Source organism: Camelus bactrianus, chromosome 10, assembly GCF_048773025.1.
Source record: "Camelus bactrianus isolate YW-2024 breed Bactrian camel chromosome 10, ASM4877302v1, whole genome shotgun sequence".
Classification (NCBI taxonomy): domain Eukaryota; kingdom Metazoa; phylum Chordata; class Mammalia; order Artiodactyla; family Camelidae; genus Camelus; species Camelus bactrianus.
The window spans coordinates 24,471,092-24,485,219 of NC_133548.1; the positions used below are offsets into that span (position 1 = coordinate 24,471,092).

Consider the following 14,128-nt stretch of genomic DNA (forward strand, 5'->3'; position numbering starts at 1 on the left):
TCTTCTGGGTTGCAGACTGTCAACTCTTATTTTATCTTCACGTGGCAGGAAAGAGGGCAAGAGAGCTTCCTGGGGTCCCTTCTTCAAGGGCATTAAGCCCATTCACGACGGCTCCCCGCATGGGCTAAGCACCCCACAAGGCCCCACCTTCTCCTCCCCTCACACTAGGGGTTGGGATTTCCACATAGAAACTGGGGGAGGGACACAAACATTCTGTCCACAGCACACCCCGAAAGAAGCCACTTCCCGCTCCACAGGTAACCGTGCCATCTCAGATCACAGGTACCAGGGCACACGATAGACTGTTATGTTCCTGTACCACCAGCCTGCCTCCCCTAGTGCAGAACACGGACTGCACCACCACATAGTGACAGTGACAGGCAGCCGTGGCCCTCCCTGCCTGCCTGTCTGGCTCCAGGATGCTGAGAGAGGAACACACTCGAGTCTTGAAGAGCAGTGGAGAACATTTCCTTGATGGCACTCTCTGGAAAAAAAGCCAAAATGCATTTCTTTTCATGAATGCAGAAAACTCACATTGAAACTAGTTCTGAAAAATGTTTATTACGCCACAAATGCACTGTCCTCTATACACTTTAGCTGAAGTTCTTTACATATTCAACCGTCTTTTATCTTCACAAGGATGTACGGAGTCCCTCCTGTGACCCTTGCCTACTTTTGCAACTTCCTGGCACAGTTCGGGAAACACACCATAGACGAGCGTGCAGGCCATGTGGTGAAATGGAAAGCAAGCCAGATGGTGAGTCAGCGGGCCTGGGCTGGAGGCCCCGGCAGGTCACTCCACTTCTCTGGACTTGTGCTTCCCTCTCCGAGGTCACCGAGGTCCTCTGGGCCTTCTTCAACTGTCTGCAGGGTCATAAGGAACACAGATTCTCTGGGCTCTCATGGAACTCTATTTTCACTCCCATGGGGCACTTCTGACCGTCTGCCTTTCTTCGGAGTCAGCTTCCAGGTATCTGTCAACTTCATGAGGTCAGGAGACTCTTCAGAAAAGGGATCACATTTTAGACATAGAAAAATCTAACAATGGTGGCCATCTTCACATTCACGGACAGACTGACATCTCAACTTAAGGCCTTCCTCCCATATACTGTTTTTAAACCTGCAGTGTCTAGTTTAAGAGAGCGTCTGCTTTAGCACGCTATATTTTTCATCATCTCTGTTGACTAACTCAGTATTTTGTGGGATTCTGCAAAGATCACAATGAGTATTCTCCATCCTCTTAGCAAGCGGGAGCCATACCACCACCCACTGGAGGCTCCTTCTCTGTGTGTCACTGGGGCCTCCAGAGTGCAGACACTGTCTTTGAAGCATGTGCATATATTTTAGTTACACTAAGATCTTGAAACTTCATTTTCACATACAGTATTTTCAGGCATTTACCAAGTAGACAAAGTACTAGGTTGATATCATTGCACTGATGAAATATTAATATCATTGATAAGGCGGGACAATGTAGCTGACTTTATCAGACTCATACCATTTGCATGAAAAGGCTGAGTTTCTTTGGCTCTTTGTTCATTCAAGTGCACTGAATTCCTATTTGGATAGACTTAGGCATTGTGTTAATCTGTCAATAAAATCTTACACTGTCCACAGTGTTTTGCAAACTGATTTAGGTTTTGGACTACAACAACTGGCCATTGGTAGAAATATACCATATATACACATGGAGATTACAAAAATACATTTTATTTATAGCTGATTTTTTTTTAAGTAACAAAAACTAACACTATGAAAGATCAACCAGCATACCAAAAGGACACTACCTAATATCATCTGAACAAGAGATCTGTTTGGGGATTTCATGACACATCATCTCCAGAACATTCCAGAAAGGGCAATTTGCCATTGGGAAATAAAAAACAGCTTCTTTGAAAAGTCTGTGCTTTGACAGTTTGACTCTCCCACTGTAATCAGTTCCATTCCTACTCTTCACTCAATTTTTAAATTTCCACCTTCTTCTCTCAATAAAGACCAAAGAAACTCATGAAGAGAATGGAAAGATGGGCTCAGAGGGAATGGATGCAAGCTGAAGCTGGATGGGTCACGGGGGAAGGCAGGACAGGACCTCACTCTCCAACAGACACCAAGAAAGCACCCGACACTGAGCACAGCTCCCAAAGTGGGTGAGGGAAACACGGTGTCCCCTCCCCTGGGCTCCCTGAAGTCAGTAGCTGTTTGCTTCTGCGTGTGGTGTCTCGGGGCTGCAAGGCAGTGTCCACCCAGAGCTCTGGGGGCCGGCTTGCCACGCCAGGGAGGGTGATTTACAACATCACGGTCCCAAGGTCAGAAGCCTGTCATTTCGGCACATGTCCTCCTATGTCTATCAACTACGGGGAGGAGGGTGGGAGGGGATTGGCTAGCTCCATACGCCTTTAAAAATGTTATTTACATTAAAACGTAAATCAACAGATTTTTCTACATTCAGAAGCTTCTATAAACAGAGGCTGCAGCCTGGGGAGACTGGATCCACTGGTCCGCTTCTAATAGGCATCAATGACTATTTCCTTTCGTACCACTGGGCAGCACATGCTGGATGTTATTGTTGAAGAGACAGAGGTTTTCTTGCAAAAGTCAATGTGTCTATTATCCCAAAAAAGAGAGAAGCTTCGTTCTCAGGCCTCCTTCATTGCAGGGCAAAGAAAAACTGTTTTTCTTTTGTAGGATCCTAAAAGCTCTTAGCACCGATTCTCTTTCAGTTGGAGCCCAACTTGCAGAATACTCTGTTTCCAAGCTGACAACACCTTTTCAAAAACCTGTCAACACAAATCCATCACTCCCTCTCATCTTCTCTCTTTCTTGGCCTTTGTTGAATTAATAGAGGGGAAAAAAGAGTCAGGACTATTTATAGGTGAAGTCATTGACAGTACTGATTTTCATCCAATTTATTTGACTTTGAATATGAACCTTTAAAAGAAAAGGACTCAAGTTTCTTGGCTGGAGTCAGTGTCTCCCTTAGAGACCAGAGGTGATTTGAAGGATGACAGTCATGGCTGAATGAGAGTACAGTCTGGTGCTTAATCACACGCCTGCATTGCCTTGAACACAGAAACAGAGTTAACATGCAGAGGTCACCGAAGATAGAGCTATGTTCTCCCCCTTCTGGTGATTTATTAAAATGTGGCATTGGACAGGAATCTGCAGATGAGTGAGTGTCTCTCGTGACTAAGGCTCCAGAGGGAAATACACCCACACTTTGAACATCTAATATAACAGAGTATCAAACATATGGTCCCATGTGGGACTTCTTGACAATCAGTTGAATCAGCCGAGAATCCAGTTGTTCAAGAGTCTCCTCTTTCCCAGAAGCCCCACTGTTCACTTTTTTAGAAACCAAGGCTGAGAAAGACTCACGCATCGTCTGTCTCCAGTCCTATCACGCCAGGCTGGAGAAACCCAAAGACTATTTCCTCTGAGTCTGGAAGTCCCACGGGGCTAAGGCATTAGACCTGGAACTCAAACATGTCTGTCTGTTTCTTGGCCAGCTTGGCCACCTCTTCCCGGATGGCCTTCACGAGGGCAGCCGTGGAGATGTTGGTCAGGGGTGTGTCGGATGGGTCGTTCTCCGCCAGGCTCTGCTGCGAGGCCGCCGTGGAGGGCACCGGGGCCTGCTCCAAGCTGGGGTGCAGGCCGGCTGGCTGGCTGTACTGGCGAGGGAGCCTGGAGGGCGAGTTCTGCTGACATCGGGACCGGGGGTAAGCCTCGATGTAGCCTGGGAGGGGGACCTGGAGAGGACAACAGGAGAGAAGACAAGGGCCTGGGGTCAGGAGGGGCTCAAGTCATAGGACACACTCATTATCAGAAGCAGGAGGGGATCGGAGATGATGAAGAGACTTGGAAGAAAATGAAGGCCATGCACCATTGTACAGATACAAAAGCTGGACTCTGGAAAATAGGTGATTTGGACTCACCGGATATACTGGTTGCAATGAATTAAACAGGTGTTTTAAACCTGGTGCAAACAGTTGGCACATACCTGAGCCTACATCTGAACCTATCTGAACCTTCTTTTTTAATATAAACACCATCCAGCCAACAGAATGTTGTTCTCTAAGGACCGCAAAGGACTCACAGGGATTTCCCACTGATGATAGCAGCTAACACTGAATGAATCTGGTGTTGAGGGCCGTCCAAATGTGATCTCAGTTAATTTTCAAAGCAACAACCTAGGAGGTAGGTGTTTTTGTCCTTATTTTACAGAAGAGGAAACTGAAGCAAGCAGTGTCACAGTTGAAGGTGACACAGCTGACAAGCCACTGAGACACACTGGCTCCAACGCTGGTGGTTAGTCACTGCACTATAATGTCATAATCTTGGTTTCTTGAAAAAATTCTCTCTTTTCATTAGAAGTGGAAGATACACAGTTCCGTGCTTTCATACATGAACATTTCTAGTGGTAAGGGCAGGGCAATGATTTGGAATTCAGCATCGACTTTCCCACAGACGTGGTGCCGCACACTAACTCACAAAAAGCCTGTATATCCTACAGTGTCTGCTGCAACACTGCGAGGCAAGTGCCCACGGATGACGTAGGCACGGGGTGCTCAGGGAATGGGACACACAGGGGGAGTCAGGTGGCTTTCTGGGAGAAGCAGCGTAGCTGAGTCTGGAAGACGAAGAGGCTGATTCAAGGGAGACAAGGTGACAGGGGCATTCCCAGCAGAGGGAAAAGCAATGCTGAGGCTTGGTGGTCCATAGAGGATGGGGCACCCAGGGAGGTTCAGTGAGTTGTTCTGACCAGGGAGGGTGTGCGGGGTGTGGGAGGAGCTCAGGAAGGCAGGCAAGGCCAGGCTAGAAAGCCACTGAGTGCCAGCCTGGGGGTTAGGTTTTCTAACCTATGGAGTGCTTCTGAAGAATATAGCATGTTTCCATTCTTTACAGAGATGCTTGTTGGGGCTCTGGTGAAGATGCAGTGAGATGCGGTTGGGATGATTCAGAGATTCTGGGTGGGTGACTGTGGAGCAGGAAAGCAGGCCCTTCCCAGCCCCTGCCAGATGTCCTGACAACCCCTCCTGAGAAACCTGGCTGGGGAGCCACGCATGTGGTCAGCAGAGGACGGGGCTGGTTTTAGGAAGGACGCTCTAGGGGTGGGCCCCCTGGAGGCCAAGAGGAGACTGAGTTCTACCTCAGTGGGCCAGGTGAGAGCCGGTGAGGACCCAAGTGAGGGAAGAAGTGGTGGGATGGATGTCCCAGAGTTGGGGGCTTTCATTTCCCCATAAGACCTGGCAAAGAAAGACAAAGTGGCAAATAGGTGTTAATGGTGGGTCTTTGTACACGAGGGCTGGCTTATTTCACACGCATCTTAGAGGAAAATCAGAGTCAGGCTGTCTGAGTCCTTGGGCTGCAGAAGCCAGGAATGCACAGGTAACGGGATAACAGAGTGCCAAGGCCAGGACAGGGGCCTGGCCTGTCAGGTCTCAGCTCATCTCCCTTTTGGGAGAACTTCCCCAGCCTTGTAGTAGCCAGGGGCTCCCTGTAGGGTGCGTCTGTGCACTTTCTCTAGGTCATTGCTCATAACGCCATCACCTGTCTCAGGCATCCACCCAGTGAAGGCAGAACTGTGTCTCACCTGCTTATTACTGGGCACCGGTGCCCAGAATTGTGCATAGTACACAGGAAGGAGTGTCTCAGAACCTAGGGTTCTGAGCAGCACAACTGAAATCATGACCATCTGGGGCCATATGTTTGTGAAGGAAGCTGCCACAAACCCTTTCACTGCATTTCAAGTTCAGCTGCAGCTGAGAGTCAGTGTCCAAATCTTGAGACTGCTCAGCTCTACAGCATTAAGCCTCTTGGTGCTGGTGGCTGGGACAGGCCAGGGACACCTGACTCCACTGAAGTGGCCTCAGGGTAATATTCAGAAGCGGGACAAATGAGCAGATGCGACACTCTTCCTCCCTTGTGGTAGATGCAGGCTGCTGCATCACAACTTGCCGGCCAAAATCCAGGCTGGCAATCACTATTCCTTCCCTGGCCAGTGTCCATGGTGGGTATCACCTACTGATCACAGCACACTTTCCCGCTGAGCCTGGCAGCCCCATGCCAATCCTTCTCCATCCAGCACCAAGGATGAAACGTATTTGTTAAGCCAAGTCCAGGTGATTTTACGCAAGCTAGCTCTTTATGTCTGGATAACTGGGATCAGGAAGGTCAGATATCCAAATGATGGTAGGGGCTTTTTTCTTCTCACACAGATGTGGAGGGTGAACATTTCCCCAACGGAGGATCTTTCTCAAGCTGACAACTGGTCCCTCTGAGCCTCCTGTGCTTTCACTGTGAGAAAGCACCTGACCTCCCCTCTTGGTTCCTGGCTGCCATGCTCCACGCATGGGCACGCTGCCCTGCTCTCCAGGTGGTAATTGGGCTCCAGGAAAGACCCATTTAGGCTGCAGCAAGCATTTTCCTCGTGAAAACAACTAATAGGAAACCAGCTCTCCCCCACACTGGGGGGTGGCATGGCAATCAAGTCATCCCATCTGGAAGGTTAGGTTTTGATTTGCTGGGTTCCTCTTCCTTCACTTTTAAGGCAACATGAACCCAAAGGTATCTGGATGTCACCACAAGCTTGGCTAAGTTATCATCTGTAAGTATCATCCTGAGGACAACGGCCTAGGTTTTGTACATACTTCTGCTGACTCCTGCAAGGTACCCAGGGAACTCTGCACGCAGAGGGTGAGCCGACAAAGCTGCAGGTTTACTGCCTAATTAGCACAAGTTAAGTATCATCTACTTCCTGAAAAGTACTTAGACTGCAAGTGGAATTATGGAGTCAAACTCTGAACTAATCAACTCACACCCAGTGACTTCAGCTGTTTGGAATAGTGGCACATGACAAAGGAAGCAAAATAGGCCCACAGACAAGCAAAACAGATGCCATACACACCCACAGTAAGATCTTCAGACTTAACAGTAGGGAATCCCTCTAGTTACTCACTTAGAGTTTATTTACTCCAACTCTACAACCACTTCTAATGAGCGCAGACATGCCTCATTTGCAGATAACAGCATATCGGGAAAAGCATATTGAAGGGTGAGTATATCTCTGACAGTGGGGACCTTGGCAGCAATATAAGGTGTGAGCTGGGAGCAAGATCAGAGAAAGAAAAACCATATTAAGCCTCGTAATAATTCCAAAAATTATAGTAGCTTAAAGATGTTTGATGTAGGGGCAATAATCCTACAAACCATCAGCACCCATCTTGTAAGTGTCATTTAGTATACAGTGAGGCATAATAATGATGCTGAATAATTTGTTAAAGACAAATTAACTTACATTCCTCTTTTAAAGGAGGAGGAAAGATTTCATTAATTCCAGAATTTTAAAATTCAAGATGCATATATTTTGAAATATTTTGGAAACTAAAGGGGTAAGCTTTGATCATTAGGATTATCAGTATAAGGAGGGTAGTTTTACCCCGATGTCTTTTAAATGTGGCAGCACTACAATAAGAACGGTCACCAGCACTGAGGTTGAAATGAACCTGCAGCAGTAGAAAGGATGGACCTCCGGGGTTTGGACAGAGAGAAAAGATGACCCAGGTTTTGGGCATCAACGTGTTTCCTAAGTTGAGGATGTATTTCAAATGTTGAGACCAAACCCTAAAATGACATACAGCTCCAGGGGGCCCTCAGGTTCAGCCTAGGAAGACAGCCCGCCTTTCTCGTCCATGATGGATGGTCTCACTCAGGGACCGGGACAACCCACTCCAGAGACCATCATTGTGCTATTTTTGTTTGCTTGTTTTCGGTTTTTTGTTTTTCACTTGGCAGCCCTTGACAGGTGACTCAGAGTGTGAATATCCAGGTTCATCTGGTTGCTGCTCCTCTCTGGTCCAGGCTGGGCCAGGCCCACTGTGCCATAAACTCCTACTTGGATAATGAAGGTAATGAAGGAAGAAATCAGGGGACCATGTCAAGTTAGTCTTCAGCTGGAAGACAGGCAGGGAGCCTTAGGATCTGCATCCAAAGTAATTCAGTCCTGGGTTTCTAATACTTCACTTTCTGATATTTCATCTAAAATGTTCACAGTATTTTAAAGCTGAAAGGAACAAATTTAGTAAAGGCTTTGGAGCCAGACAGATACAGGTTTGAATGCTGGGCTTAGCACTTTACTAAGGCTGTGAGGTTTTAGACACATCGTGTCACCTGACTAGGCCTCAGTTTCCTCATCTGCTAAATGGGACACATCATGGGAATAATTATACCTACATGATAGGCTTTGTGAAGATTAAATAATATAAATAAAAAGTCTCACATGGTGTCTGGCACACAGAAACTACTCCAAAAGTGGTAGTTATTATAAAAAGGTATCTGATTAAGGTTGCCTCCTAGGAAGAGGTGGAATCTGACCAGAAAGCAGTTCTCAAACTCCTCAAAGGACATCCCACTCACCACACTGTCTCCGCTAATGGCTGACTTGAGCCACCTGGTTGGTGGGAGGGGGCCTGAGATAAGAAGACACTCAGTCTCAACCTCGCATCCATTTCCTCCCTGAAGCGTGTCAAGCAGGTCAAGTTGTGAGGGAATCAGCGAGGGTCTCACCGAATCGGCCCACTGGCCCGGGAGCTCGTTCTCTCCCGCGTAGGACATCCAGGCCTGGTTCCTGTAGGACGAGGGCGGTGTCGGGATGAAGTAGCCGGTGAAGCCAGGTCTGCTGGCAGCTGGGATGGCGAACACAGCCGGTACCGTATTGCCTGGCATGGAGGAGACGGACAGGCAAGATTAGGCCAGTGCCTCGATCACGGGTGGACATGTACACAATGGGGGAAGCTGGGAAACAGGGGAGGACTCTGGCATCAAGGGAGGGTAGCAAACCTCCACCTGCAGCCCCAGCCCTGCTCACCTGCCCAGACAGTAGTGGAGGCATCACCTGCTGTGACTCAGACCTGGCTTTCTAGAGAAGTCATGGCTCAACTCCCCTTGCCAAGCCTTCACCAACTCCCCCATCCCCGTCCCAACACCCCTGATCTGCTGGCAAGAGGAAATGACACCTTGGGGTCCAGGTGTTTTCCTCCCAGGAGGATGGGTTTTTTGTTTTTTTTTTAAAGAGCCAAGAAAAGGAACTAAAAGGATTGGATTTCACTGGCGGAATTTCTGAACACAGTGAATGCTTTAGTAATTGCTGACAACCGGGTGCTTGCAGTTTTAGTCTAAAAGGTATGGTTTGAATAAACTGAAAAAACCAGTAGGGCATGTTCAAATCTTGATGTTCATTTCAGCATTGTTCATAATAGCAAAAAACTGGTAAACAACCAACACGTCCCTCACTAGGGGATAGGATAAACCGGCATTTCATATAATGGAATACCATATGGCAGTGCAAACAAGCGAGCTAAAGCTATGTGTGTGTAGCAACCTGGTGAAAACAATGTTAAGTCAAGAAAACAAAGTACGAAAGGAAAGGTAAGCTTTATATCCTTTACGTAAATTTTAAATATATAAAGCATTAATATATACTGTTGTATATGAATATATATTTAGTGAAAGGCTAACACCACTGAAGGACTGTGATTCCCTCTGAGGAGAAGGGGAATGAGATGGTGGTAGATAGTTTAATGCTTTAGAGATATAGATAATACTTTTTTTTTAAGGCTTGAAGTCTGGTAAAATGTGAACATCCATCCCGACTGTAACCTAGCTTAATATTTTATTCTATTTCAGATCTTTTTAAGAAATAAAGGCAGGAGCTCTTCTAGCCAGGGCTCCTGCAGTCGAGGGGATGCAGGAACTCAGTCACGTTGATTCCTGAGGGTGGCTTTGCGGGTGAGGGGCTGGGGCAGAGGGTGGGCTTCTTCCAGGCTTTCCTCCCCTCGCCCACCTGAGTAATTTAAAGCCGACTGATCCAACTGCGCCACGGACACGGGGCCTCTGGACACCTGCGCGAAGGAGGCGCTCTCGTGCAGCTGGGCGGGCTCGGGCCCCGCGGACTCGGCCATCCTGGTCTTGCTGCCGATGTCCGAGGTGGACCTGGGCGGGGAGAGGGGCCGCCTTAGTCGCCTCCCTGGACCGCTGGCGGGGTCCCCGGGGCAGGTCACGGCCGGGGTCCGCCTCAGCCTCCAAGAAGCCCTACGACGACGGCAGCGTCTTCAGGCCTGGATTTGCCCCCCGAATAACAAAGGGGGCCAACACGCCCAGACCTGGGGCAGCCGTCGCGGTGGCCGGAACTGGAGTCATTTTTAGATATTCAAGGTCAGTGCTCCCCTGAGGGTGGCTCCCGTGTCTCTGGGGAGTAGAACACTTAATTTGCACATAAAAATGAGCCAAGCAATTAGCGCTGGGTCTCTTCTGGGGATGGTCGACCCGGCAGGTGATGACATCATCGGCAGCCAATGGGAAGGCTCCGTCCGGAGTGCGCTGTCGCTCCCCCTCCTGACACCGCGGCGGGAGACCCCGCAGGGCTGCAGGGCTGCAGGGACTTTTCCTGCTGCTACTGGCAGGAAGCAAGAAGCCCAAGACCCTGGGAAGTTCAGGCTGCCCCCGGGAGCAGGAGCCTAAGCGCTTTCTAGGTACTATGAATGAGAAAACGCTTTTGTTGTTGTTGTTCCACAGGCAAGCAGAGAGTCTGGTCCCTTTAACACCTGTTTCCACTTAGTGCTCAGAAAGCCATGTAAGAAGAGGAGGCTAGGGAGGGGCTGGGGGCATGGCTTCTCCCCCTAGTATAAAGGGTTCTTTAGCCAGGCCCTCTCTTCCCTTGGCAGAGGCACTCTGGGCTCTCCTAAAATTAAAATGGAGGGAGGCAAGGCAGTCACAGCAGGTGCCAGGCTACCAGCCCACAGGGCCACCCTCTGAGCAGAGAAGCAGCTGTCACAGAGAATAACAGCCACAGCAAGGGAGTGGGATGGGGAGACAGAGTTCTGGGTACCAGCTACCTCCTCTCTCTGAGCCCCAGTTTCCTACCTGAAAAATAAAAGGGGAGGATGATTCCATGTCGAAGGTTCCTCCCTGATTTAACCCTCTGGATTCATATGGAGGGCAGTGACCTCCTGATATTTGGCAAAGATGTCAGACAGTACGGAAGTACATGGGAGGAGACTGGTGGTTAAGAGAAGAAATGAGAAATAGGTGCTGGTCTTCAGCAAACGTACCTCAAATGACGGATGAAAAGCTCCTCAGAACCCTCAGGAGTAACTGACCCCCAGGGAAAGTCAAACACTGAAGCCGTGAGGATTTAACAACACACACACCATGGTGGGTGCTGGAGATTCAGTAGTGTGGGGTCTCCCTCCCTTTCTCCACCCCTCCTTCTCCTGTTTGCTCCCTCCCAGAGCCCTGGCTTCCCACCATCTGCTCGTTTAGAAAACCATTCCAGGAAAATCCCTGGGTTGTGTTCCATACACTCAGCTGCCGTTGAGGACTCCCAAAACCGTTCAGATCATTAGACCGTTGCCCTCAATTTGCAGATAAGGAAACAGGGGCCAGACAGGTGAGGCACCTTGCCTGGAGTTACACAGCAAGTTACTGGCAGGTTAGGAACTCTGGTCTGCTGCTTCCCACCCCACCGAGCTCAAATGGGGTCAAAGGGTGATGTCTACACACAGCTTGGCATCCTCAATCACTGGAAATGAGGGCAGGGTTGTTTTGGGGGAAAACTCATTTCTCTTCACCATTTTCATGAAGTCAGACCTATGGCCAGAAATGTGGTGTGATTAGCATGTTGGGGGAGGCTACAGCAGGAGGGTCTGGTACAGGTACAGAGACCTGTACGCACCCGAGGGCATGGCTGTTTCCCCTGGCCCTGGATGTGACGACTTCCAACGTTTCCCAGTGCTCTTGGGGATTATTTCTTGTCTATTTGTATTTAAAATGTGCGCTTTTTGTATTATTACAGAGTAAAGAGAATGCTGAATATGTGTTTCACAACGGACATATCTGGGTTCCTGTGCCTTCAGCCTCCCCCTGTTGGAAGTCAAAAGTCAGGGTGAGAGTCCAGACACGCTGCTCCCTGGCCCTTCAGACCCCACCCCTCAATAACAAAGGGCCTTCTGGGTGCACACACCTGGCAGGAGGTGCCCAGATGAGGCAGCTGTTGGGATGACCTGAGCTAGGGTAATGTTTAGATGTTCAAGGTCAGGGTATGGGGCTTTCAGGGTATGGGGCAGTTGACCTTGGGTTTCTTCAATTGTGAGTTCTACAAGACTTTCTATTTTAAGTGCTAAGACAGTAGGTCAACCCTCCGTGGCCCCTACTTCCTTCATGGTACTCGGGGTGCCCCATGCATGTGGTTGTCTATACAGGTAATGTATCCTGAATGGGGCAGAGCATGAAAAAAATCTGTCAGGTTGGGGCACACAGGACCAAAACCTTTGCAAACATTCCAAACTAGGCAAAGAAAGGAATGTGTTACCGCCTGAGAGAAGCGACAGCCACCGGGCCAGTCCGTGGAGGTACAGGTGGAGGGGGAGAGCCCATGACCATTTCAGGAAGCTGGGAAAACCTGTAGGCCTGTGAAAGAGACAAGCACATAGAGGGAGATGTGTTAAAACCCCGGTGCCAATCAACACACAGGTTCTTCTCAATTTCAAAGAGAAGCAAACTTCTGAGAGTCAGACTTTCCTTCCTCAAACTTTTTCCTTTGATCTTCCTTAACATGTTCCCCCGGCCCCTTTTCTGTCTCATCTGCCACCACTCTCCCCTTTGCGGGGCCACTGCAGGCAGAGCCCTTCAGTTGTGCTTAGAATCCACCACGTGCTTTCCCACCTCAGGCTCTTGTACCTGCAGCTCCTTTCCCCTGGGATGCTTTTCTCCCAATTCTTCCCATGGTGCCTTCCTTCATTTCATTCATCCAGCCCCGTATTCCCGTAAACCCTACTTAATCTAGCTCCATATTCTGTTTTATTTTTGTCATAGCAGTTGTCACTCTGGTATCATACTGTTGCTTGTTTATTATCTGCCACCAACTAGACCGTAATGAGGGCAAGAGCTTTGTTGTCCACTGGATCCTTGCACCCGGAACAGTGCCTGTGATATCACGGACGAGCAGTAAATATTGGATGAATGGACAAATGATTGCGTGACTTACTTTCTCACTTATGGAAAGTGGGTTTAGTCAGGGAAAACAATGTGTTTGGAGTCAGGAAGTATGGGTGGAGGTCCTGGTTTGCTGGTGAATACAATTTATGTCCCTAAGCAAATCAGGTGACCTCTCTGGGCCTCAGTGTCCTCTTCTGAAATGGGGACAAGGATGCCTTGCTCAGATGGGTGGGTGCTGAGCTCAGGCAAGACAGTGTATGTCTAAGTATTCTGCGATCTATAAAGCACTATTTAAAAATAAGGGATCAGAACTGTCATAAAAGTGAAGACTTCAACATGGGAGGGAATAAAAGGAAAACGGCCAGAGACTGGATCGGAGAGCCAGGCCATAGCCTCCTTGAGCAAGAGAAAATCTAGAAGTGCTCTCTGCAAAGAGGCAGCTTGGCTAGTGCTTCTCATTTGTTTTTTTCTTTAGGTATCACAGCCTGTCAGATCTCTTAAGGAACAAGATGACAGGACTTTCAACCTGAAGTCATCCAGACAAAAAGTGGCAGCAGAGAGAATCCATAAACAGGATTCTTTAAACTGAGAGAGGTCTTTTCCCTCCAGCATTGTGGCAGACTACCTATTTGTAAGGGCCAAATTGCAAGATGTAAGGAAAATCCTGAGGACTCTGCTCACCACCCACCCCCTCCCCCATTTCAGCAAACTAACCATGAGCTGAAACCAGAAGTAGAAATAGTGAGCAGGCAGCAAACATAAAAGGTGGAGTTTCCTGGAAGACAAACGCCATACTGGCGATCAATTAAGATATCAAACCTTGGGACAGGGCCAGGTGAGGCAGGTGAAACTGAGACCCTCACAGCCAACCTGGAAGGGGTGAATATTGGCCCCTTCGGGGGGGGGGGCGTGAACCCTCCCAGGCTCAGGCAGAAGCAATTGTAAATCCTCTTTGAAAGAGAGTGCCCTAAATTAGGCTCTGGGGACTGGCACAGATTAAGAGGAAGCAGAGTTCTTAATCAAAGACAACACGCCAGAAAACATAAGAGAAAGTCAGTTGAAAATACAACAGATTTAGACCTTTAAGGACTTTAGAGTTTGAAATTTCCAGATACAAAACAGAAAGTAACAGGGTAAG

General features: G+C 48.6%; 1 protein-coding gene across 3 annotated transcripts in view; it reads right to left on the reverse strand.

Moving 5' to 3' along the window:
• Positions 1–542: 542 nt before the first annotated feature.
• KIAA1549L (KIAA1549 like) overlaps positions 543–14,128 on the reverse strand; it is a 238,772-nt gene continuing 225,186 nt past the window's right edge. For all 3 annotated transcript variants that reach the window (XM_045523904.2, XM_045523903.2, XM_074372189.1), the window contains exons 18-21: positions 12,365–12,462; positions 9,839–9,987; positions 8,563–8,714; positions 543–3,746 (exon numbers count right to left, since the gene is read on the reverse strand). In XM_045523904.2, coding sequence (XP_045379860.2) covers positions 3,465–3,746; positions 8,563–8,714; positions 9,839–9,987; positions 12,365–12,462 — 681 coding nt within the window. In that variant the 3' untranslated portion in view covers positions 543–3,464. The remainder of the gene's footprint in view (positions 3,747–8,562; positions 8,715–9,838; positions 9,988–12,364; positions 12,463–14,128) is intronic.